The sequence below is a fragment of the Carassius gibelio genome, chromosome A9, assembly GCF_023724105.1.
Source record: "Carassius gibelio isolate Cgi1373 ecotype wild population from Czech Republic chromosome A9, carGib1.2-hapl.c, whole genome shotgun sequence".
Classification (NCBI taxonomy): Eukaryota; Metazoa; Chordata; class Actinopteri; order Cypriniformes; family Cyprinidae; genus Carassius; species Carassius gibelio.
In genome coordinates this window covers 5,953,887-5,979,601 of record NC_068379.1, presented here as the reverse complement: position 1 = coordinate 5,979,601, position 25,715 = coordinate 5,953,887, and the positions used below count along the sequence as shown (strand labels likewise).

The 25,715-nt window shown below is 36.4% G+C and overlaps 1 protein-coding gene across 17 annotated transcripts in view; it reads right to left on the bottom strand.

The window, feature by feature from the left end:
- LOC128019527 (E3 ubiquitin-protein ligase MYCBP2) overlaps nt 1-21,580 on the bottom strand; it is an 87,407-nt gene extending 65,827 nt beyond the window's left edge. For 15 of the 17 annotated variants that reach the window (XM_052605549.1, XM_052605550.1, XM_052605552.1 and 12 more), the window contains exons 1-9: nt 20,918-21,580; nt 17,751-17,826; nt 11,611-11,826; nt 9,285-9,438; nt 8,999-9,195; nt 4,731-4,973; nt 4,345-4,416; nt 4,037-4,133; nt 3,441-3,514 (exon numbers count right to left, since the gene is read on the bottom strand). In XM_052605549.1, the coding sequence (XP_052461509.1) occupies nt 3,441-3,514; nt 4,037-4,133; nt 4,345-4,416; nt 4,731-4,973; nt 8,999-9,195; nt 9,285-9,438; nt 11,611-11,826; nt 17,751-17,826; nt 20,918-21,192 (1,404 nt within the window). In that variant the 5' untranslated portion in view covers nt 21,193-21,580. The remainder of the gene's footprint in view (nt 1-3,440; nt 3,515-4,036; nt 4,134-4,344; nt 4,417-4,730; nt 4,974-8,998; nt 9,196-9,284; nt 9,439-11,610; nt 11,827-17,750; nt 17,827-20,917) is intronic. The other 2 variants (XM_052605567.1, XM_052605566.1) reach the window with 1 other exon arrangement.
- Nucleotides 21,581-25,715: the final 4,135 nt, after the last annotated feature.

Sequence of the window (25,715 nt, the reverse complement as noted above, 5' to 3'; positions counted from 1 at the left end):
TTCGCTGTTGTTGTTAACAGTTCTGTCTAATACAGATAGAAGTTTGTCTAAAAATCAGAAAGAATGGTTAAAGGAATTAAAATGTATACACAAAGTATTATAATGACTGTTTATATTAATAGTAATAAAAAGGCAAACGTTATAATACTTTCTTGTTTTCTGTCAGCATTAAGCAAATACACATTTATTTAATTTAAACAAATCTTTGAATGACTAATGAATAATTAATTTCACAGACCCTGCAAACTTGTGAAGTGTGTATCCAGCATGATCGCGTGTTCTCTGTGTGATGGTCGTTCCGTGTGAATTGAATGCTTTGAACTTGTGATTTCAAATTATGCTGCACTTTATGCATTCACCCACTGTCATATTCATGTCATTTTCTCTGTGTGCTGTATTTAAAATGAGTGTTACCCTGACTTTATTTGAAAAATATGATTCCCAGTGCACACAAACTTCCCAGAATACTGAGTGCCCTGTTGGTTACAGTGTTTACTTCCTTTTTAATTATATTTTTATTAAGTATATATTTATTTGTGAAAAATACCTTGTCATCTAAAGTATAAGTATGTTTATTTTACACATTTATTTTTTAATCCATTGTCAAATGATTTCAAATTTCTTAAATCTGAATAAAAATGTAAAAAAAAAAAAAAAAAAAATACATCTGCTTTATATCGGCTATTGCCACCATGCTTTCCAAGATATTGACATCGACAGTCAAAAACCATTATCGGTCAATCACAAATCTTCATACCGAACAGTTAAACTCCCTCCTGAAGACAGGGCTAGTTTGAAAGCTCAACAGAATTGTCATAATCGCAGAGGCTTTGACCCGGTTAGAGGCTTCAGCCTCTCATCGGAGGAAGCAGTGAGTGTGTGAGGGTCAAAGGGAGAATTTAACTGTGTTAGCATTACACACGAGAGATGCAAAGCAGAAACGCACCCTCACTACTAGCAGCCGCCTCAAACATACTGAGCTAGTTCCATCCAGAAACAGCTCAGAGTGTGTCAGATCAGCAATGTGTGTGCAATTTGCATTAGTGAGTGATAAAAAAAATAGAAGACAACACACTGGAGTCTTTGATATGCCGCTTTTAACGAGCATGTGAGTAAGCTTTCAAAAATCTCACTCTTGCCTTTCATCCTCACTCCAAGATATGTGGCATAACAGTTCATAGCATTAACCCTTAAAACTCCCCCCTTAACCCTCAAGAGACCAAGACAGCCGCCCGCGGCAAAAAATAACTGCTGTTTTTTAATGTTTAATAACTTTTGAACCACTGGATGCTTTAAAAATTGATGTAAAGCAGAGATTCTCTCATTTGGATATTCAGAGGCGCCATAGTGTACGTGATTACGTCATCACATTTTGACAACATTGATTCGTAAGAAGAAACCAATGCATTTCGTTCCTCTGAGCCAAACAGAAATGATTGTTGAAGCGTTCTGAATATTTCTCACTCATTGTTGACGACAATTTGTGCAATTGTTTTTACTATATGCTGCATAGTTTGTTTATTGTTCATACTCAAGATTGAAAATATATTTCTCAGAAGAAGAAAAAACTTGTTTTGTTTGGTTTTGTTATCAAATAACACTCTTTCCATTTTCTTTACACATTAAAATGTTTTTGGACACATCTCTATTGTTAGTTAACGAAATAGGCCGGTTTCTCACTTAGCGCAGATAACAATACTGCAATAAATGGCTATAACTTGCTTGGGGAATGGTATATCGGAACAAAATTTTATTTGGAAGTGTAAAACACCCAGACACAACTTTCTAAAGAAAAATATCCAAACTTTAGGAGTTTATGTAGGAGTACACAGTAAAAAACACCCAACTGTTTCTTGCATTTTCTTAAAATTCTGTAATTTCATTCAATCTTTGAGAAAAAGTAAAATTGAGACTTTAAATAAGTTACACTTAAACTGTAAGTTATCCTGTTTATAATGATATATGGCACTTGATGCTGGCTGCTAGAATAGGTCTGAAAAGCAAAGAAAAGTGCAGGTGTGTCAGGCGCCCCAAAAACCTCTAGGTCTTTAAGGGTTAACCCAAGCACTCGCTCGCTTATCTCTTATTCATGTATGCATAAAGAGATCTTCAAAGGCAAATATGAGTTATCACGCCCCCTCCCCGGACTGCTGCCCACTCACGATCTGCCAGTGGGTTCAATCCTAAGAGAAATGCCCACATTCACTGCTGCGGCCCTTCCCCTGCCTACACACACATACAGCAGGTCTGAAATCGGCTAAAACAAAGGAGATTAGGTGCTGCAGACAGCCACAATCACGCCACTTGAGAAAAAGGCGCTGATTGTGTTTGTATGACGTGCAGGGGGGGAACAGGGGAATCTGTTATCGTCTGATGAAGACCGCAGCATGCTCAGAACAGGCTGTTCAGTTTGGATTAAACACACTAAACTATTCTTGGGGTTCATGCATTGTTACCCATCTTTTTCATGCTTACTGCAGTCTAACAGTTTGAGCACTACATCACCCAGTCATCTAGCAGCTTGGCTTGAAGAATTAACTAAACAGCTCCTGCAAACAACATTTTTAGTGGATATTATTGATTCCATGATATAATATGATTGAGTTTAACATCAGCATATTAATAAGCTAATCGCAAAAAGAAAAAAAAGCACATGCAAGTATTTTTATACATACTATAACGTAAAATAATTTGGATCCAGTATGATATTTTAAATTCATTTGAAATTAGCCTTCACTGCTCAATCAATCTGCTTCACCGCTGATCAAAAATACAGTAAAAGCAGTAATTTTGTGAAATACTATTACAATTTAAAATGATGTTTTTATATATTTTATAACTAAATGTATTCCTATGAAGGCAACACTGTAATTTCAGCTTCATTACTGTCTTCAGTGTCATAATATTCTTCAGAAATCATCCTAATATGCTGATTTGCTGCTCAAGAATCATTTATTATTATTATCAATGCTAAAAACTGTTGTGCAGCTTATGATACACACACACACACACACACACACACACATACACACATACGTTAAATCATGAAATACGTTTTCATGACTGGATTCCACGATTACGTCCGCATCGAAGAAATCATAGGGTCCTAGATAATGCATTATACTATATTATACTCTTTTGAACATTTTTTTTTAAATCGATACCTTTACTGATTAGTATAATTCTTACCAAAGAGAGCCCGATACAGACGCAAGTATAGCGTTGTCCTCCATCTTAGACTGTTTTTTACTTGGCGCAATGCATTGTGGGATTGCCTTCACCCTGAAGAATTCATACAGTGCTGCCTTTTCATTTGGCATACTTACGCAGCCTGGTGTTTGGAATTCCCTTCGTGACTATGCTGCCTAAAATGTTGCCTACAAAGATAGCTCACTGGATATTGGAAAAGAGGGACATTGCCAAAGAATAAAACCACTTACATCTTTGCAGGCTGCTATCTGGTTGATATATTCTCCATCAGTGAAAATGATGTTCTGACCATCTGCTTGCAGGCCTGAGAAACAGAGTAACATATAAACAAAGAGAAAATGTGTTGATACTGTTAAAACTTTACAGTTCTAGATTATAGATTATTTAATCTTTACCAGATGTATTATTTTAAACATAAACTGCTTAAAATTACTACATGATATATCCACTGCTACACATATTCAGGGAAATATGTCCATTTTAAGGGTGTGCGATATGATAATTTTTGATTGTGGAGGAAAAAATGTCTCCACGATCTGTGCCTGATTATAGAAGTTAACTTTTGTGCTAATACTGTGAAAACACACAATGTTTACATGTAGACTCAGCTGGGTCTTGCAAAATAGTAAAACCAACATGACAAAGATTTGTGATAAAAGTGCGAATCTTGATATTTCTAAAAAAAAAAAACGTCTAACACAAGAAAACGTGATATGATATTTTTTCCATATCAAACATGTCAAGACAGGGAAGAGTAGTGTGCTGGTCAAGTCATTTATTTGCTCTGGTCTTAGCGATCAACAGCACATAAGAGGGGTGTTTGTACCTGGCATTGTGACGGTGCCCTCCTGCTCCAGAGTCTCTGGGTTGATCTTAATGGCCGCCATGCTGTGACTGTTCATGTCTCGATACAGCAAACAACCCTGTAAAGCAAATCGCCACAGGAACATTTCTTTTGTAAGGCTGTACAATGAATAGCATTTCTGGTTGAAAACATCAAAAGCATGTAATGCCTTAATTTGATGCATGACCAATAAATCAAACCCATATTAAGTAATATACATGGAGTACAGTGACATTATATAAGCAGAGAGACAATCAAGAGAAACATTTCATAAAACAAGAGATCTATACCTGGGCGAATCCCAGCCATGACCTTTTCTCCTTACGGTTCCTGATACGTGATGTGGAGTTGTATACATGGCCCTGCAACGATAGCCTCTTATTAGCACCCAAACAAACACAACAATATACAACCTGCCGCATCAGCACTAAACTACAACCACGACTTCACAAATTTCAGAACTGGAGATATGAATATAAACATTCAAACTGCACATAAGAGAAAGAAAAATAAGCGTTAAAACAATGGCTTTCGATGGCAATACTTATTGACATGAATTTTTCTGATATGCTAGTAATTACTAATCAATTAGAGATAATAACCAAACTATTTATTTCCTTTGAGATCTAGCTTGTATCATTTCTAATGTAATCAGGTAGATAAAGAATGTCCTCACCCGCACAGTGCCACTGTATCCTGAACCCACTTTGTAGAGGCCATCTTTACAGAGCAGGTACAGGAAGGAACCATCAGTCTGAAGAAGACAGCGTTCATCTTCATCGATGTTCACCTCCTTCAGAAGCCATTTGTTCATCAGTGCGGCTCGCTTGATGCCGTTCCCAAACCAGTCCTGGATCTGGATCTTTCCCACCAGCACTGCCTGCACGCTCCTCTGAAGCGCATTCAGGATTGTTGGAACCTGTAGTTACACAAACACAGTCAGGTCAGATAGTTCTTGAGCATCCTTCTTCTAGTGAAAGCACACGAATACAGAATTAATTTTGTGGCTTCTTGCACTTAAACATACAAATAAACAAAAATGTCAAAATGTTGTTCTGCTGAGTATCCTTGTAACCATAGTCTGTTATGTCTGAATGTAACATGTGTAACATTATATTTTTCCGTGCAAAACACTGTTAAAAAATATATTACATTATTGGAGTACACTCCTTTAAGCTAGAAATTTCTTGGAATCCAGCACCATTTTTTTTTTTTAACTGTAGGTCTTAAAATGACAGCAGTCTAATATAGCCAGGGCTGGGGAGTAACGAAATACATGTAACGGCGTTACATATTTAAAATACAAAATATGAGTAACTGTATTTCGTTATAATTACATTTTAAATAAGCGGTAAACAGATTACAGTTACATCTGAAAAGTATTTTAGATTACCAGTGATTACTTTTACTTTAATGTCATTAAGTTAATATTTAAGTAAACAGTTTCGGGATTTCAACCAATGCTGCAACTGATTCGCTGTTAAAACAAAAAACTGCGTGCAGCAGCTTTTCATTCAGCAACTCGTAGTGAGCGTGCACACATGCTCATCATAACGACACAAACACTCTCCTAGAACTCACACTTTGCATTCAGTCAACAGATCCATACGAATCATGCATGAAATAAAAGTTTATAAAGTCAAACGATAGCTTTATGTGCTTTACAGATGAACTTTATTCAGTCTTTATTCATACGAAATGTTCAATAATAGACCATCTTATGCAAGTTCATGTTTCGATTTGTGAACAGATGATTCTTTTGAGTCAATCTTTTAAAATGATCATTTATGTTGTTTAACAAAATCAGTGTGGAAACCAATGGTTTACAGACTGGATAGATCTGAAAGGCAGGCTCGCAAAATCGCTAGCCCGACGTCCCGGGGCTATTGTGTTTTCCAGTCGGGCTCCAAAATATAACACCGCCCTGCACAACGGGCTCTGTTGAATAGTCATGTAAAAATCCTAACTTGATTCACGTTGTTCACTTGCTTGAAGGGGTGAAACGGATCATTGTTGATAGTTTGCACTTGTTTCAAAATCTTGCCATTTTAAACCATTTGCGCGCATTCAGAGCAGAGTTTCAGACCATGCGCTTAAACGGAAGTGATTCGCCTTTCGCGTATCCTTGCTTCTAAATGAACACATGGACACAAAATTATTTCAAAATAATTGTCTCTGCAATATTCTTGTAAACACAGTCGGTTATGTCTTAAGTGACTAGGGGTGCACCAATATATATCGGCCGATGATTAATGCACATCTCGTCAGTAAAGCCGGTTCTCTAATCAGTGGTAAATTCCATTAGGTTCATGATTTCACATAGAGCAGCTGTTACTACACAAAGCTGTTTTTAATTGGCAAGCTGTGCAAATCAATGGTGATAATGAACGTGGATTTGCGCATCTTCTCAGTTAACAACGGCTCTGTGTAGTAACAGCTGCTCTATGTGAAATCACGAACCTGATGGAATTTACCACGGATTAGAAAACTGGCTTTACTGAGGACATGCGCATTAATCATCGGCCGATATATATCGGTGCACCCCTATAAGTGACCGTATAGAGTGGGTTAAGAAATCTCCTTTGCATTATTATACTGGATCCGTGCACTTGGTCTTTAAATACCTGCTGTTCCATTAGTGGCACCTGCTGTCAGAGAGTGACATTTGCGTCTCATTCACAAAGATAAAATCGGACCATTCTGTTTTTACTTCAATTTTTTTATTATACAATCCATCCAAAACATGTATTTAGCATCTTTTTTTGGATAGTAATTCAAATGGTTTCCTCTGATTTAAAATAGAGCACAGACAATTTATTTTGTTTAAATTTAGATATTTCTTTTAGTTGTATGATTTTCTTATTTGATTTAGGATTTGTTTTAAAATTTCAAGCTAGATATTATTTAACATTTCAATTTCACAAAGAAATATGCAGGATTTTGTCTTTTGTCTAATAATAAAAGGACACATTTTCATTTATAATTTGTCTTAAATGTCATTTTGTGAAACTATATATATATAAATTGTATGAAAATTGTATGGTGTAATCTGTATTTTGAATATCACATAAATTTAAGTAATCATTACATCCCGATATGCTACTAGTTTTTACCTTTTTTTGTTGTTCTTAGAAATTGTGGAAAATTGATATTCTTAAAAATAAAATGCAAAGAAAACACAAATCTTATAGCTGGTAGATGTCGGAAACCATAAAAAACAAGACGTCAAGTTAATATTTTCCTTTGTGTTACAAAGCTTAAGTTTTTTAAAGTATTCTAAAGTATTTAGATTAATTACTAAACCCAAGTAATCTAAAGTAATTTGTAACCGATTACTTTTTAAAGCTTGTATTTTGTAATCTGTAGTGAAATATATTTTAAAAGTAACCTTCCCAGCCCTTAAATATAGCCTACCTTACATTTGATAACTTTTTTTATTTGTTTTCTGTTGCATTGTACCTGTATCCTACTGTTAAAACAGTTTCAGTTTTCTTGTCTTTAATGATGTCTTAACTTTGATGTCTCTTAGTTGGCTTGTAGTTTTCATGGTGGGGTCAAAACTAAAATCAAGATTTGGGACATTTTTAATTATATCTAAAATTCTGTTGTCGTAACAACGCTATTCATTAAAAAAAAAAAGAGGCCAGTGAAAATTTCAGTAGGAGAAAAATTGGCACTAATCAAAACGGCTTGGTTTGTCATTGGTCTGAATCAGTCTAATGACTCACTCCTTGGCTGAATAACACTGACATGACTCACTCAGTGAAGTTACATTTGTGTTGGGGCAAAAAACTCATGGAAATCCCTGTTGTTGTTTTTTCTAATAGAAAAAATGCACAAGTAAATACTGATGTTCAATACCATGTAATATTATATTTGTGAATATGAATTAAACTGATTAAATACTGCTTATGCTAAAGTTCATTTAGTCTTTAATAAAGTGGAAAATATGCCTTGATTATTGCAAAATATTTTTTAATTGTATTTTACTTAAGTGCATTAAACATGTCCACACTGGGCAACGATGGCTGATTGGTTTAAATGAATTTCTCAGATTACAAAAAATAAATAAACAACTGTTTAAGCCATTAAAAAGCAAATGCATATATATATATATATATATATACATAAATCTATTGCAACATTAAAAAGCTGAAAAATATCGCTATGCTCTGCAAAGCACTTGATCTGGACAAACACAGCAGCATTTGCCTGTTTTCAGTTTCATTCTGAACCACTTTAAGTTGGCTGTGTGCACTGTTAAACTGACATTGAGCGACGGCTCAGATATCACACTTTACACAAGCTATGCAAGTTACTCATGCTCCAATTAGGTTGTAGTTACCTTGGTTACAACAAATGAACTCTGAGCTTCTCTGATGTCTAAATCAGTATGATATGGAAAGAGAGCATCAAAACATTTAAATAAGCAAAAAAAAAAAAAAAAAAAAAACAACATATATCATTCAGATTGTAGAAGACTGATGAGTAATTGGCTGGAGACTCTGCACTGGCAGAATAATATAATAAAGACAGGAAATCAGAGAGATTTTTCAGGCAATTCGATTGTTGACCTCCACATGTAGTTGCGGTTCTGGCTATCATACACTGAGAGATGAGCGGTAATGTGCTGTCATCGTGACTTCAGATGAACAGCAGCTTTTAATGCGGTCTAAAATCTCAGCCTCGCTCGCCAAGCCAAACATCCATTAAACTTTTTAAACTTCAGGTAGTTTTCTGAAGTTTGGATCCTTTAAAAGGAGATTTTACACACAACCAGAAACAGCACACATTTGACAGACTTCACCACATTTTCCTTTCATCATTAGATTTTCTAGTGTTTAGGAATAATATACATTTACTTATACCTATCTAGAAACAGTTCAGCGGCATCGGTGGAAGGAGCTTCTTCAAAACACATGCAATCTCAAAACACTGACTCACCTGGATGGTCTGACATGCATGACTGCCATTGTTGGTGAGGATGGCCGACACAGCCTGGAGGATTTTGCCCGTGTCTCCCCAGGCCACCACCAGGCTGAAGAGGCAGGCACAGGACAACGCTGTGAGGGTCTGACCGGTGGGGTCGTTCATCCCTGTGCTCCGCACCGTTGTCTCCAGCAGAAGATGAAAGAGAGACTCTGTGGGGCCAATGGTGGAGTCATTATTAAAACATACAGACTCGCTTATACATGTTACCACTTTATCTGAACAGGACATGGTATCTCACCGAGCACATCTGGAGGTTCGGTCTGAAAGCTCTCTGGCTGCTGCCCCTGGAGCATGTCTAAAAGTGCCTGGAGGCTCCGTAAGCACAGTGATGGGTGTGAGAAACGAGTCTCTTTGATGAGCTCAAACACTCCACAGAGCCCAATACCAATGATCTGAGGAGCAGAAGAGCATAGCTGTGAAGTAACATTCATCCACACTGGAGACTGAGCAAAATTACATTTTAATGGCCAATGCCAATATCTAGACCAGTGGTTCTCAACCTTTTTTTCCACCGGGCCGCATTATGGTCCAAGTGCAAGTCTCGCGGGCCGCACGCATATAATTAACATATTACATCACCAATACAAACCGACCTGATTTATAATATCATAGCCTAAATATTATGATATCTAATCAATTAGATTCGTTGAAATAAATAAATAATTATACTCCCCATGAATAAAACAACTGATTCAAGCCAAAAATCCTCCTTCACTACTGATACTGTGACTATTCTTTTTTGTAACATCAATTAGCAGACACTGGAATAGACAATTGACTTGATTCTTAAGAACATTTTCTTGTTTAAAATCGATGATTCAATAAAGAGCCAAGAACCAAACAAAACAACTCAAGGGTTAAGTCACACATTACAAACTTTTATTTGAACTGCCGAGTCGAATTTCTGAGGCCATGGTTTGGTGGATTGGCGGATATCTCTTCAGGATTGTGGGTAATGTAGTATTTAAGAGGGAATTCTACAATTAAACACGACTTGTGGCTTTTTCAGAAGCATTTAACAACACTGAACCACTGAGACATTGATAGGTATGTCTTGAAGGTTTATATGCTATTGTTCAAGGTTTTTTTTTTTTTTTTGGACCATCACACTCTGTTTTCTTACTCTGCAAGCACAATAAGTCAAGTGATACTTATTCCATCACACACACACACAAAAAAAAAAAACCTTAACAGAGATATTTTAATGAAGGAATCTTTGGGAAGTTTCTTTGTGGAAACTGTTCGTTCCTAAAAGTGCTTCCTTCTTGTTACAAGACACTGTGTTGGGCTATCATTGCAAGAGACCTGGTTCATCTTTCAAGGTCATCGTCTAAATCAGGAATTTCTGCTTTGTCCTTAGGACGATCAAGAGAAATAAATTATCCTGCATAACGTCTCTCAAGGTTTGGACATGATATAATAACAGACGTTCAACTATCAATAAAATGCCCTTCCTTGAATACAAAACACAAAAGCATCTTCAATAGTGAAGCTTAACACCCTAAAACTATTTACAAATTTCACTGCAAAATACAAGATGCCTTGTTCTTTTTTACATTTTACAGTATTTTACTGTAAAATCGTATGTCATTTTCTGTTAGATCTATGATAATTTTTCACTGTATATAATAAGGGAACCTACCATTAAAGAGATAGTTCACCCAAAAATGAAAAATTGATGTTTACTTTGTTGTTGTTCTTTGTTTTTGTTTTTTATTGTATGTTTTAGCCGTGATTCCCATCCACTTACATTATAAGACTGATAGACTGCAACGGTTTGAGCTAAAGATCTTTTTTGTGTTCTACATTTGTGTTCTACTGAACAACAAAATCCCCTAAATCTTGGATGCCCTGAGGGTAAGCAGATAAACATCAAATGTTCGTTTTTGGGTGATCTATCCCTTTCACCAACTAACAGGTTTTCACCATAGTATTTTTACAGTCTTTAACCATAAATATTACACTCATGTTTTACAGTGTAGTAAGCTGCCTAGTAAGACAGTTACTTAAAGAATCACAAGTGAGCTTTCAATACTCTAAGAAAAACAAAAATGGACAACAAAATAACAACAAAAAACGATATATACTAAAGCACATTGATAGAATTTAGGGATGGGCATTTTCCACAAATATCACATTCGAATATTTGAGCTCACAAAAAACGAATATTTTCATTTATCCTTTGCTGAAATTTCCCCATCTTCATGGAGAGAGCGCGTCATTGTTGCTTAGCAACGTCAGACACTTCATGAGCACTTGAGGAGAAAAACGAGAAAGCGGCGCGCCTAGCGTTTTCCACGCATTTTTAGGCATGATATGTGAACGGCTCCTTATTCATTCATTAATTATTTTTTGCTTGCATACATCTTCAAATATGCTGTGGAGAATCACAGAAAGTGACCAAATTAGGTTTTGTTGTGAACCTTTTTTTTTTTTTTTTTGCGAAATTCTAATATTTTTATTAAGCGAATAATTCGAGCAGAATGAATATTCAAATGTTCGATTATCCGTGCACACCCCTAATAGAATCATGAGATTGGGCTTTATTAATGTCGTCGACTGACCTTGGGGAGTTTGATGGCGGGTTCGCGGTACTCTTCCTCCTCCTCACTGTCTGAGTCGCCGCTCTGCACAGAGTTGCGGGAGGCCAGGGCCAATGCGGCCTCCTTCTGCTGCCAGTCCAGCACGCAGTGCCGTACATTACAGTAGACGTTGAACGCAGAGGGGTTGCTGTGGAGTTTGATGTCAGGCACTGGAAAGGCCCCATCCAGAGTCTCTGTCTGCCAGATGACAAAAAGACAAACAGAATTAGGAGTGATGCACAGGGAGAGAGACAGGGAGAAAGACAAGATGGTTATGATGCATGTAGTACTACAGGCCTCAGGGAACACTGCACTTTATTGATTTTCCTAGGGCAACTAGAGGTGCTACTGTTTGTAGGTCTACATATACATTTTGACATGCTTTTTGATTATTACAGTTATATTAAAGCATTAAAAAGTAACCCAGAACAAACAAAAAAGAAAAATATTTTAAATTTTTTGTAAATGTTTTGTACATTTTACATTGTAAGTCTTTTTTATTTAATCATTAAATAAAATGATTGGTGGGACAAAAAAAGGAAAAAAAAAACTAAATCTGGGATAAAATAAAACTCATATGGCCATAATTACTGTAGGATTTGAAGAAAATTATTTGCATGTATTTAGGGGTGGGCTGCATGACCAAAGACTTATATCGCTATACAACAAATTTTACGGTAACATTTTATATTATGTTGTATAAAACATTACAATTTTATATATATATATATATATATATATATATATATATATATATATATATATATATACACATTTTAATAAAAAGTATATATTTTTCATTTTCAAATAAATTCAGTTATATGTAAAAAAAAAAAAAAAAAAATAGCATTGCAGAAATAATAAAAATAGCAATAATATTACAAACCAGACTTAATTCTGATGTGTTACATTGTAGCATTCCCAATATACAGGCGTCTGTATCTGCACATCAGTTCAGTTTCTTTTCAGTGCGTCTATTTGTCACAGACAATGTACTTTTTAACAACTCTGATAAGTAACAATTTAACAATTTTAACAATTTTGATATGTTTCTTAACATGCAACCTGTTAGTAACACTAAGCATAATAAACAGTAGCAAAATGTCACACGTTGCACATGTATTCGGTCTTATCGTCCAGCCCTACAATGTATCTTAAGTTTCATTGTCCTATTCATCAATCCATCCCCTGACAGGCTTAACTCACCCATTTGTCTTATTTGTCTATAAGCCCAAAATAAAGGATAATGTCAGGCAGAGGTCATTCATTTTAAGGCGGACACCACAGAGAAAACTACCCCCATGTGTTTGGCACAGCGACACCAGACATCTGAAGTCATTAGAAAGCCACACATCTGAGCCATGCCTAGCAGCTCTGTTCACTTCCTGTGATTTGCTATCATCACTGCTGCAAAGCAAAAACAGCTTGGTTAAGGTGTTACCCAACTGACTCCAAATCAGCTTTGTTTCTGAAATCCTGTCCTCATCAGTCAGCAGTGTGGTTGCTGATGCTGACAGACTACACGACTGCCTCTGACTTTGCTCCCCAATTCAACATCCTGGATTTGCAATTCACCACTTAGGCAGTAAAATCAATGTGAATTTCACTGAAGTAAACCATGTACAACTTGAATGAGAAAAAGAAAGGCTGCATTGCCTCCAGTTTTTATTGTATTGGTCATTTAGATATTGAGAAAAACCTCTGCCTCTAATATTGAAACTATTTAAATGCTGCTGGTATCCAGCTGTACAGTACAGTTTGTGGAGCAAATCTACAGCAGCAGGGAAATTATCCTGAAAAATATATAATTTCACCCAAATTCTGAATTGAATGTGAAATAAAAAGTCTCTCTCTCTCTCTGTGTGTGTCTCTCTTTCTTTCTGTCTTTCTGTCTCTCTCTCTCTCTCTCTCTCTCTCTGCTTGTTCTTATATGCGCCCTGTTAAACTGACAGGACTTAAAAACACATGCAAATGATAAACTTTCACTCTATGATGGTTAAGCTGTGCAATTAATCTGCGAATCACATTTGTCAAGGGCCGGGGAGCAGCTGGCCCGTACAGTTAATAAATAACGGATCAACTTCGACAGCCTACATTGCACAACCTGCGATGTGACTATCGTGGATTCGTACATCACAATATCGATGCTTAAACGACACAGCTTGCAGGCACTTTTTGAGACCGTGTGGACGGATGCGTGGCTGTCCGCGAGCCCTCTTGATGATGAAAATTATATAATTTGGATGGTGCATGGATGCGGATGGTCAAATTATACTTTGGCCTTTATCAGTAGCACACGAGATGCGATGACAATATAAAAGTGTCATTGCATTAGAATGTTTTTGTTAACCTATACAGTTGAAGCAACTAGATGCAGCGCTGCTGCGATGTTCAATCAAAATATTGCGGAATAAGAGAATGTGGAGAAGATCTTGTTTACGTCAAAACTAAAACCAAACCATACACCCAGAGTGCATATTTCATGCATTTTCTAAAAAGGGACGTCTTCTATTACCATTGCACTCACGTCTCACAAGAGAGCCGCATGTTTAGAAAGCCATTGAAATTAAGGTGGGTTCAGTTTTTGTTTTTTTTCAAAAACATTTCTTGAGACTTTATGGTGGGTTTTCCCCATCCTACTGCATCTCATGTTTAAATGAAAGATGTACTCTGTGTTATTGGCTTTCACCCCTTTGAATTAAACTATGCATGCACACATGGTGCTGTTTTGTTTCTAGTTCTTTAAGCTACTTAATTATAATTGGTTTATAAACATTATTTTAAATATACACTTTTTTCACAGTCATATTTTCTTATACTTTGAATAAACGTGCATTAGTAATATTTTGTCCAATGTGCTCTCTTGTTGCCTCAGAAGAGAAGCCAAAAGCTTTTCTTCACCCTAACTAAAATTATGTATTTTAAAATTCGAATATAATTCGAATTTGGATAATATTTAATTGCAAAATCCAATTTAGTTTTCAAGCCATTTTGACAGCCTTAGTTCGCGCAGCTGCATTGTGGCCCGAAATCTCATATAAACAGTAGTTGTGAAGATCGCGGGCACAGAGGAATGCAGAAACTAGTTGTCAGTGCTGTCCTGTGATTTATCACTAAAGTAGCTTAGAATCTCAAAACTTAATAAAGCATATTTTTCTACTTTTGAAGGAACTAGGCTATTTACAACCCACAGCTTCATAATAATATAGAGACGGTATGACTAATTCACACACGCAATCACTCGTACTGGTACTGTGCTAATTTATCTTTATCTGATCTTTATTTATCCCTTACACTGAGCAATAATATGTAAGAAATGTTACGAACATAGATAAAATACCTGCTGATAGTGAGCTATGATGTCAGATCGCTCTTTCAATAGGAAAAATATCTCACCTTTAATAGGTCATCATATTTGCAGTACAAACCTTTTCAGTGAACTATGAGGGCAAAAAAACAAAACAGAAACAAAATAATAGTTCATTAATCATAATCGAGGTAAAAAGTCCAATTAATCGAGGTTTTGATTTTAGGCCATAATCGTCCAGCCCTATATATATGCGTCCAAAATTCAACATTTTTCACATGAGCTTGCATTTCCGGTCTGATGCATATGCATGCGTAAGAAAGGAAGTCAATAGAACGAAAGTGCAGTGTGACCGCCCCTTGAAACAGGAGGGGATGTTTCAATTGATTAAATCAGCCTGAAAAAAGGAAATTAAACTTGTGTGATCAACAGGGACAAATAAAGGCCGGTCTTAAATTAAGGCCGGGGGAAAATTTTTGTGGATAATCAGCAGAATCAGATAACGAACGTACACGCCCACTGCCGAAGCGGTTCTCGTTCTCGTGTCAAGAACCGGTTGCATCGGTTTTCGGATCATCAGTACACTGAACCGAGAAGAGTTTCTGTCAGACACGTCCGATTCGAGAACCGAGGAGCTGATGATACTGCGCATGTGTGATTCAGCGTGAAGCAGACTGACACACACAGCATCTCAACTGAACTGATTCTGTGCTAATGTTATGATCTCTGTCCTGGAACGCTTAAAATGGAATATTTATAACAATTATTTATCAACACCATTATAGAAATGTATATAAAAACAATGGCCATGGCCGATATATCGGTCAATATTTGGCATTTTTCAAATATTGGCATCATCCAATACATGTTTCTGCTAGGCCGATATGTTAGAAGAGGGACTTTTATTTTGCCTGCGTTGAGAGCGGCAGTGCCTGAGCACATAGTGCTCTCACTCCCTCTCTCTTGTTCACTTTTGTGGTAAACAGTTCTGTCTAATACAGATAGCAATCTAATAATCAGATCTCACGGTTAAACAAAGGAATTAATGTATACAACAATTATTATAACTGTGAATGCATCGATCTGATACTCGGGATCGGTATCGGCTACTATCCTGCCATTTTCTGTGGATCGGGTATCGATCAGACGAGACCCATCCAAATCCGATCCTGTGTATACTATTCGGTGTTATTGTTGAGCTCCACGAAAGGCACAAAACATTATAAAGCACCAAAAGGTTTTCAAGAACATATTTCAAATGTTCTGAAGCTGTTCCATAGTTCCATGTGGGGTACAGATTTATACTGAAGTCATTACTGCGGCTGTCTGTCATCCTCCATTCATTAATCAAACTGCATGTCGCATTCGATACTACAGTCCAAACGATGAAACTCTCTTCGAGAGCACACAGTAATGAGGTTTATAACGGCTCAAAGAAAAGGCTCCTTAAACTAACGCACAGATTTAATAGACTACGTTTCAAGATCTCTTCCCTTTGTACAAGTGATGTCTGGTTCACGAACGAATCGTTTGATTAAACCGGTTCTGTCAGAAAACTAATAACAGTTGAGCACTAGTCAACACTGCTACACTGAAAAAATATATATAAAATCTTGGTGTTAAACAGTTTTCACTAATGAACTGTTAGAAAAATTCACCAAAAAATTCTGTGACTCTACAATTTTCATAGTCATGAAAATAAAGAAAACTCTTTGAATGCGAAGGTGTGTCCAAACTTTTGGTCTGTACTATATATCGTCCAGTCTTAGTCATCAGTAGCACAAAGCTGTCTGTGATTGTGTAATATATCACAGACAATGAAAGAAATTAAACCAGAAGAGCAGCACACTTATGGAGCCACATTCGTATCCAATCAAACAAAGCAAACTGAAGTTCTTGAACATGACATTTCAGCAGTACGTCTTCAAGACGCGCACCTCCCTGCTGAGCTTCTTTTAAGAAGGCTGTGGCAGAGAAGGAGAAATAGAAGTGTGCTCCTTCTCCTTAGCCAGTAGGGTTTTAGGGAGGAGGTTTATGACTCCATATCTACAATCACATTATTCTCTCTTACCCCTGCCTGCAAAGCACTCGCATCCACTAGGGAAAACAGAGTGCCTGGGAAAGGATATCCAAACACAATCAGACATTAACCCCATGCTTGGGGGAACGGCAAAACAATACACAATATCCAATAGAAGACATTATGGGTCTCTGCCTATTTTCTGAGCGCTGGTAAACACTGCAGACGTAGTGAGACAAGCCCCGCTGCCAGGCACCGCATAGGTGCTCAGTGCAGGAGATGGAGGAAGCGGTTGCCATGGAAACGTGCATCACATGGGTCGCCAAGCAACAGCCAATCGTGACCCCTGCCACTCCTGCATTCTCCATCGTGTGTGAGAGTTTACTGCTATCTTCTCAACAGTGATGACTAGAAGCAGTTTCCAAGTAGGAAAATACGTATACATATGTATTGTATTATGATCACTGTCAAAACTTCTACAAAAATGGCCAGAGAGAAAATTCAGACTGCTACATCAAAATCTGGTAACAGAGCCATTGTTATCTGATGTTAGCAATGACATATTTTTTGAGAAAGAGGTTCACAGTTCTCGAAAGATGCATTGTGAGAGCCTAACAGAGAAATACAGACAGCAGAAGTCTATGAAAGGATACTTCTTCAAAATTTGAATGAACTGAATATTGAAATGATGCTACCAAAAATGGTTTTTAAACAATATAAGTGCACTGTTTGAATGGTGCAAATGAGGAGCAATGAACGCTGCAGTATTCACAGTCAGAGTCACAGTCTTCTTACCTTTGATCTTGTTTTCACTTTTGATTTGACTTTTTGCCGCCTTTTTAGCTTCTTCTTGCTCAAAGCTTTCTTTCCCCTGGAGAAGAATGGCACATGTTAGATGTGGTTTTGCAGTGTCATCTAGCAATGAAACATTCTTAAATCAAGACAAACAGAGGGGCAAACTGACTTTTCTCGAGAAATAAGCCAAAATGAAGTGCGTTTATGATTAAAACAAGGAACAAATATCTGCCAATGGGGTCAGAAAAATATGCTTGCTTAAAAAATAAAAAGACTTCATATTTTCATTTTGAATCTCAAGTAAATGTATATTGATTTAAAGAATAAAAGACAGACATAAACAATCAGGAAGTATTTTTTTTTTTCTTCCAATTTTTAATGCAGTGACTTTCTGCTCCAATTTAATACTTTTTGTAGACCGACAGAAACCCTGAATTAATACAAAGGTCTATTTAGATGATAACATACAAAGGGCATTAATTCTGGTTCAACACTGCAGGTTATTCTGGCCATGAACTGTCCACTTAAAAAGGAAAAGATTGTCTAACACATGTGAAATGACTAGACACAGTTCATTTTTTGGTTTCATATGCTGTTCAGAGATGGATTTATGCCTAGAAAAAGTGAACAGCAGCATGTCAAAAAACATGCAGTGTGTCAATCCAGTACCTCATAAACACGACTCTGCAATTCAACCGAGTTCACACTGCACGCGGTGAAAACAAGCCTCCCGGTTTTCATCCAAAATATCTTAAATTGTGTTCCAAAGATGAACCAAGCCTTTACGGGTTCGGAACGACATGGGGGTAAGGGCTTAATGACCACATTTTCATTTCGGGGTGGAGTAACCCTTTAATAGCTCAGCACATGCAGTCATCCCTGTAATGTGTGGTTTTAACATGAATTTTTAATAAGCATGGATTTTAAAAGCAGTAATATCTTAAAGGGACAAAGATCAAAAATTTGAGTGCTGCCATGTTAACACCTTCACAATTAAAAACATGTTGGAGTTTTTCGCACTGGTTTACACACTGAAAAACTGTTTGACTAACATGAGAAACTGCAAACTGCCCGAATCCTTATGGCAAACCCTTCACGAGGAAAGCGCTCTTGCAGCGGGCGATCATAGTTTTATTTTCATCAAGACAGCCATCTGAATCTGTTATTATGTAGAGCCTCATGTAGGAACGGTGTTGAAGTGCTAGAGCTTGTGTACAGCAGTAAACAATGGAACAACAGTAGTTGATTACACGCAGAGAACAGTGAATGCACAGAGACTGCTTGTGATGAAGAGCCTGAAGGTTGGGAGGGATGCACTTTGCTTGCTATCAATGCTAGTGACATCATGAGTGGATGGTGTAAGTGTACATTATGAAACCAGTGGTAAAAGGGTTATTAAACATCAAGGAAAATCATTTATCAAACTCCTATCTCCCAGAGATTGGAATGAGAAAAAAATAATGCTTGCATTATTGTCGATTTTGCAATCTCATAAAAATTGTTACATGTATTCATCACAAATATTCATTATTGTAAGCCTATTCTTGCCTAGAGAAGTCAGTAACACCACAGCATATATTTGACTCTTCTGATGTTAATCTCAAAGAGCTTGAAATAAGTTTCTACTGGTCTCTGTTCATATTAATTTTTATCTTGAGTAGTATTTGTAAATTTAAATTTAAACCATATGATTTTGGGGGGTAAATTTAATGCAAATTAAAAGCATCTGTATTGTGTATTTTGTGCATTTTTATTGACTTTGATTTATTGATTTAATCAAATAAGAAATCTAAATCTACGCTCTAATTTAATAAGGAACAGCATATAACTGAAGAGTAGGAATACAAATTTTTAATTGAAGATTTTAAATACTAAGTTACTTGTAAATGACTCCTAAAATTCAATGAATATTACTTTGGAACTAATTTGAATCAGTTTCATTTTGCTTTTCTAATATAATTTGCATCATTAAAAAATTTAATCACACATATTATTATAATCAAGACTTATTTTCTTGACAATAAAAAACTATTTTGCATAGAGAAGCCAGTAAAAAAATACAGTAAATATTATTACATTTTATATGTATTATATAACATTTTGACTGATGTTGGTCTCAAAGATCTTGAGAAAAAACATCTGATATTTTATACTGACCTCTAGTCGAGCTGTAAGTGTAAAATAAGTGTTATTATTGCCGTTGTTACTGCTGTTATTTTCATATAAATAAAATCAATTCAGACAATCTAAAATGAAAAACAAAAATCAGTTTTAAGAGTTTGCTTAATTTACTGAAACTGTCACATATGCAGAATTTAATTTGCTAAAGAATACAAAATAAAGAGTATGAATACAAAGCGTTGCCATTTTCACTTTGTCATTTATTTAGGTTGTTTTACTACTACAACTATTATTATTATTATTATTATGTGACTTTGTTGTATTTCTTTGCTATTGTAAAGCAGGTCTGAGTGTGTGCGTGTCTACAGCAGGGTGACGTCAGGCACAACACAACCCAGCCCTTCGCCAATATATACGATCCGATATTTATTATCGTTGAATAATTCACAGTAAATGCAGTAGCTGGATATGCATATCAATCCCTTGAACATGCAATTCAGTGAAGGAGGCTGATATCTACAACCTGAACTGAGACCATAAGACATTACACAAGCCTGACAACATTTGGCTAGCCTTAAATATAACGTTATACATATCTGACGCTAAAGGTTTGATACTTTCTTCTTTGCGTAAGATATCATTGTCTGTTCACTGTATTTGAAGAACGTTGAGTTTTATCATACAAATCAAACTCATTCAGCCACGTCCTATTAGCAAACACGAACACTAATGTTACATGTTTGAGCCTAAGCATCTATTTGTGCACGATGTCTCAAAACGGCATTGTTGATCGTGACAGCAGCGTGAAGGTGATTTTAAAATGCACATAAATCAAATGCAACACAAGCTGAGCTTCTCCTTTGACCTGCGTGAGATGAAACGAGTGTGTAGGCTGCGCTCGCTAAGGAAGTTAGCCGCATGCTAACTGCTAACCTACCGCTGTTTGGACTCAAGTGAGCTCAGGTTAAACCCAATGGGTTTTGTTTACAAACACATCAAACCGTACGCCATTGCTGCCGGGTTTCTCATCCCGAACCGAGACCCACCTTCCGAGGTTGAGCCCCTGCTCTTTGTCGGTGATCGCGGTGGTGTAGATCCTCCGGTACCGCTCCGCCAGAGCTCGCCCTGAGAGAAGAAGCTGGTAGCGGCTCCGACAGTCCGAGCGGGCACCCACAACGGGACCGGAGCCCATCCCTGATCCGATCGATGCGAACTCGTTTCCAGCTCCGGGAATGACCCTGACTCCCAGCCCCGTGGAGTGGGACGAGGAGGACGGGATCCCGCTACCCCCGGCACCCGCTGCCGCAGCAGCACACATCATCGTACAGGGGAACAACGCATATATTATATTACAATGTCAACAGAGCTAACTCAAAAGTCCCAAGCACATCCCATAAATCCGCTCCACAAACCGGCGAATTACATTCGAGCTCCTCCAATTAAAACGACGTTTACGGTTAACATTAGCCGCTCTGCTGCAGCTGCGAAATACGCGTCCCTTCCTTCGCTCGGGTCAAAAATCTACCGTTATTTCCTCGACTGCAGGCGATCCGGCTGACTGAAGTGAAACCAGTCAAATGCGCGAGCTGCCGTCCGCGCTTCGCGGGTGTTCCTGCTGTTTCGCTCGACCCTGTGAAGACAGCACCCCTAATAGCGCTGCCATCTTAGCTTCATCATTCTTCCCTGTTCGTGTCGCTGACTGTCAAGCATGCTGGGATACATTCCCATCCATAGCACACAGCGGATCTGTTTCAAATCGCAGTGCGCGGCCTACCTAGACACAATTCGAGAGCTCGAGTGAAGGTTCTAAACGCGCCTAGAGTGCTGTCTAGCTAGTGAACTCGGTGGATTTTGAAACGCGCCGGCTGTTGTAATCGAACCGCCGAGTATGAGGCGTCAAATGCGGGTTTTGGACGATTTAACGTTCGTTTCTTCTCGAATAAGAATTTGAAATTCCTGGACGGTTACAAAAACACACGTCCAGCGACACGTTCTCTTCCTTACAAGAGAAGGGCATGATGAATCCTACATACAATACATATTTATGGTTATTTTTATGCTCTGACAAAAACACGGGTCATTAATTTCTGGCGTATTTTATAATATATTTATAGGTTTATATTGTATTTAAATATTATTCTGGAATTCTTGATTCTGATTGGCCAACGACAGCATGCAACTATAGGACTCCACACTCTTTCCTCACATAATATATATATAATTTTAACTCATTATTTCATTTTTTTATTATTTTTACTCAGTAGACATGCTTTAAAGGCATAGTTCTCCCAAAACCTAAAAATAAAATTGTAATTAATTCCAAACGTGTATGAATTATTTCTTAAGAGATAATTTGATAAAGGTTTTTGTGTATTTATTTATTTACTCGTTTATTTTTTGGCAATACAATTAATGGCTTGGTTACCAAAAATTTTTCCAAATTCTTCTTCATATTAATATTGTTTTTTATGGGCCGCAGAAGGAAGAAAGTAGCCTCATCCAGATTTGGAATGACATAAGGGTGAATAAATGATGACACTAAGCCAGTCGCTAATTCAAAAATAAACCCCTTCATGTCAACTGGTTACACCAAAACCTAGTCTTGTTGTCAGAATGTGTTTCCATGGATTATGTTACAGCATGTTTTCCGGCACACTGTTTCTGGTATAGGGTTACCACTTAAACACCAGTGACCTTTATGACAAAGGAACGAGGGATGTTACCTTGTAGAGGTACGGTAAAAATATAATGTTAGTTTAAAATCACCACAAAAGCACAAACAAACAAACAAACAATGACTAAATAAATATAATTCTATATTATAATTGTTATTATACTAATATTATAAATATAGGGTGCATGTGAAAAAAAAGAAGTGCACATAATTTACTGAATGTGTTGAACCCTAAACAAGGCTTGAGCATAGTCCCAGACTAAAATGCATGTCTGAGCTGTTTCAATTCAAAGAAACGTGCACTGATATATTTTAAATCATGATCTAACACACAACCCACTCACACTGCACACTTAAAAATAAAGGTTCCAAAAAGGAACACAGTGATTCCATAGAAGAACCATTCTGAGATTTCAAAATTGTAATGCTAAGTGCACAACAGATTGAAGTCTCACTAGAATGCCTATGATCTGCAGGTATGAGATGAAATAAAATATGTATGTGGATGTCCATAAAGCAGGAAAAGAGATAGTGGTGAGAAGGTTATGTGAGAGGAAGTGAACGTCCTCTGACTGGGGACACAAATACTAGACGACATTTTCCCTCCTCCCTTCGGTGTGTTACAGACAGACGATGGTTTGTGTCTGCAGCACTGAAGTCATTTTACTCTGCAACGAACCCCCCTGAGCTTCAGTGATAGAAACAGATGTGAGACTGAGAGTGAGAACATCCTCATCTGGCCAGGGACTGAAGGACTCCTCAGTCCAAACAAATAACTGTGGAAGGATTTTATCTAATAACATTTTAGAAGAAAATGCGTTTCTAACAACACAATATGCACAGGTACCCTCAAATTTAATTACATTTTAATGCACTGAGAAAAGTATCAAGTCTATAATCAGCTAATCCTATAATCTTGTCATACCACAAAATATGACTTGAACTGCTTTCTTTTATTTCGTGCGCCATCTAGTGGTGAGAAACATCAGTGCCAAATCTTTCTATCTATCTATCTATCTATCTATCTATCTATCTATCTATCTATCTATCTATCTATCTATCTATCTATCTATCTATCTATCTATCTATCTATCTATCTATCTATCTATCTATCTATCTATCTATCTATCTATCTATCTATCTATCTATCGTATGCAACCATTGAAACAATTCTAAGTCAATGGTAATGCAATCTTGATCCACTGAATTAACCTTACATATAAGGTTCGTTAAATTTCTATTCTGAGAAGAATATTGAGGAAATGATAATATAATTATAGCAAGTGTTAAAATCTGATGGACCCAGAGACATTTCAGCTACACTTCAGTGATAGGTTACATCAACAAATTCTTAAACAAAAACTACAGTAAAATATTGTATTGCAAAAATTAAAAAGCTTCAAATCACTTAAAATAGCAGAGGCACTTTTCCAATAGTCAAGACACTTTATTAAACACAGTCAATTGGAAGTTTTGCATTCAACTATTGCTCTTTCTCTCTCTTTCTGAAATTCTAAAAAAGTGGAACAAAAAGGATAAAATCGCTATGATTTTTAAGAAATCTGATGAATGTCTTATGACATACATTTGGATGTCATTTCAGTTGCCATATAATATATATATATATATATATATATATATATATATCCTATATATATATTTTAACATTCAAGTATGTTACAGTGTATATATATATATATATATATATATATATATATATATATATATATATATATATATATATATATATATTTATATATACACTGTCACATACTTGAATGTTAAAATGTTAAACAATATGATTCACTTTGTCAGACTGCAATTCTGACAATGATTTTGTGTTATTTAATTATGTTAAATCTATTTGATCTATGCTTCGATATCTTTTACCGTTTCTATAATTAATATTAATTTGTATTAGATGTCCAATCCTGCTCCTGGAGGGCCACTTTCCACTCTGATTAAACACAATCTAACTAGTCAAGGTCTACAGGATCACTAGAGATCTCCAGGCAGGTGGAAGTGAAGCATATTCCTCACAGAATAACAGAGCTTGCTGCCTTCTAAAAAAAGTTCCTTTAAAGCCGCAGATTCAACTTATGATTGAATCATCTCTTCATATGCAAGTGTGCACTCAGCTTCATTTATTTTTGTCTGAGACACACAAATGTTTAATCGGTTACTGCACTGACATAAGCACAGCTATGATGAATGAAACAACTAACACCATAGTTATATAACCATCATAGATCCTAACTCTTCAGCACAAAGATAACCACAAACACGTGTACAACAGAAACTCTTTTAAGTCTAGCTGAACTTTAAACATGGGTTTGCCTTCACACAAAAACATAAAATAGCGCTTGATTTCAACAGGGACTTAAAACTCACGCATATTTCAGTTAATGCAGCAAAAAAAGATTTAAATGACAGTTTGACATATTTGAGGGGATTAAACCCAATGAAATTAAATTGTAATGAAATGTTCAGCAGTTGTGTTACTTAAGCTTGATAAAAACAGATAAAATAACCTTCTAAAGCACTATGTTTCCTGTTAAATAAATATAAACGTTGCATTGTCACTCCTCCAAACCTCCTACTTACAAATATTAATATTTCCATAAAAAGATGAGGCATGTCTGGTATAACATAAGAAGTTTCTTCCTCATTGAATGTCAGCAAGTTTGATTGTCTTTTGCATATTACACACTTTAAAACTATTGAGTAAGGGTGTGATTAACATGAAGCGCAGTGTCACACCCCACATACGTGTTTGCTCTCAGACAAACTGTATCGCAACCTACACTTTACCCTCCCACAATAAAGCACAAACCTAACATGCCACATGCTTCTGCAACAACACACCTATTCATCTAGAACAACCAAAGAAAAAAAATCAGGCTCAGTGGGTTTTATCTTCTGAGGTTCAGAGTGCTATTATTATCACCAAACACTACAGAAGGCCTTCACGCTGACTTTAGCATGCTCTAGTATGCTGACAATGCTATAGATAGACTGCAATAGTTTCTTGTAATATATATATATATATATATATATATATATATATATATATATATATATATATATATATATATATATATATATATATATATATATATTAGAATATCATTAAAAAGTTGATTTATTTCACTAATTCCATTCAAAAAGTG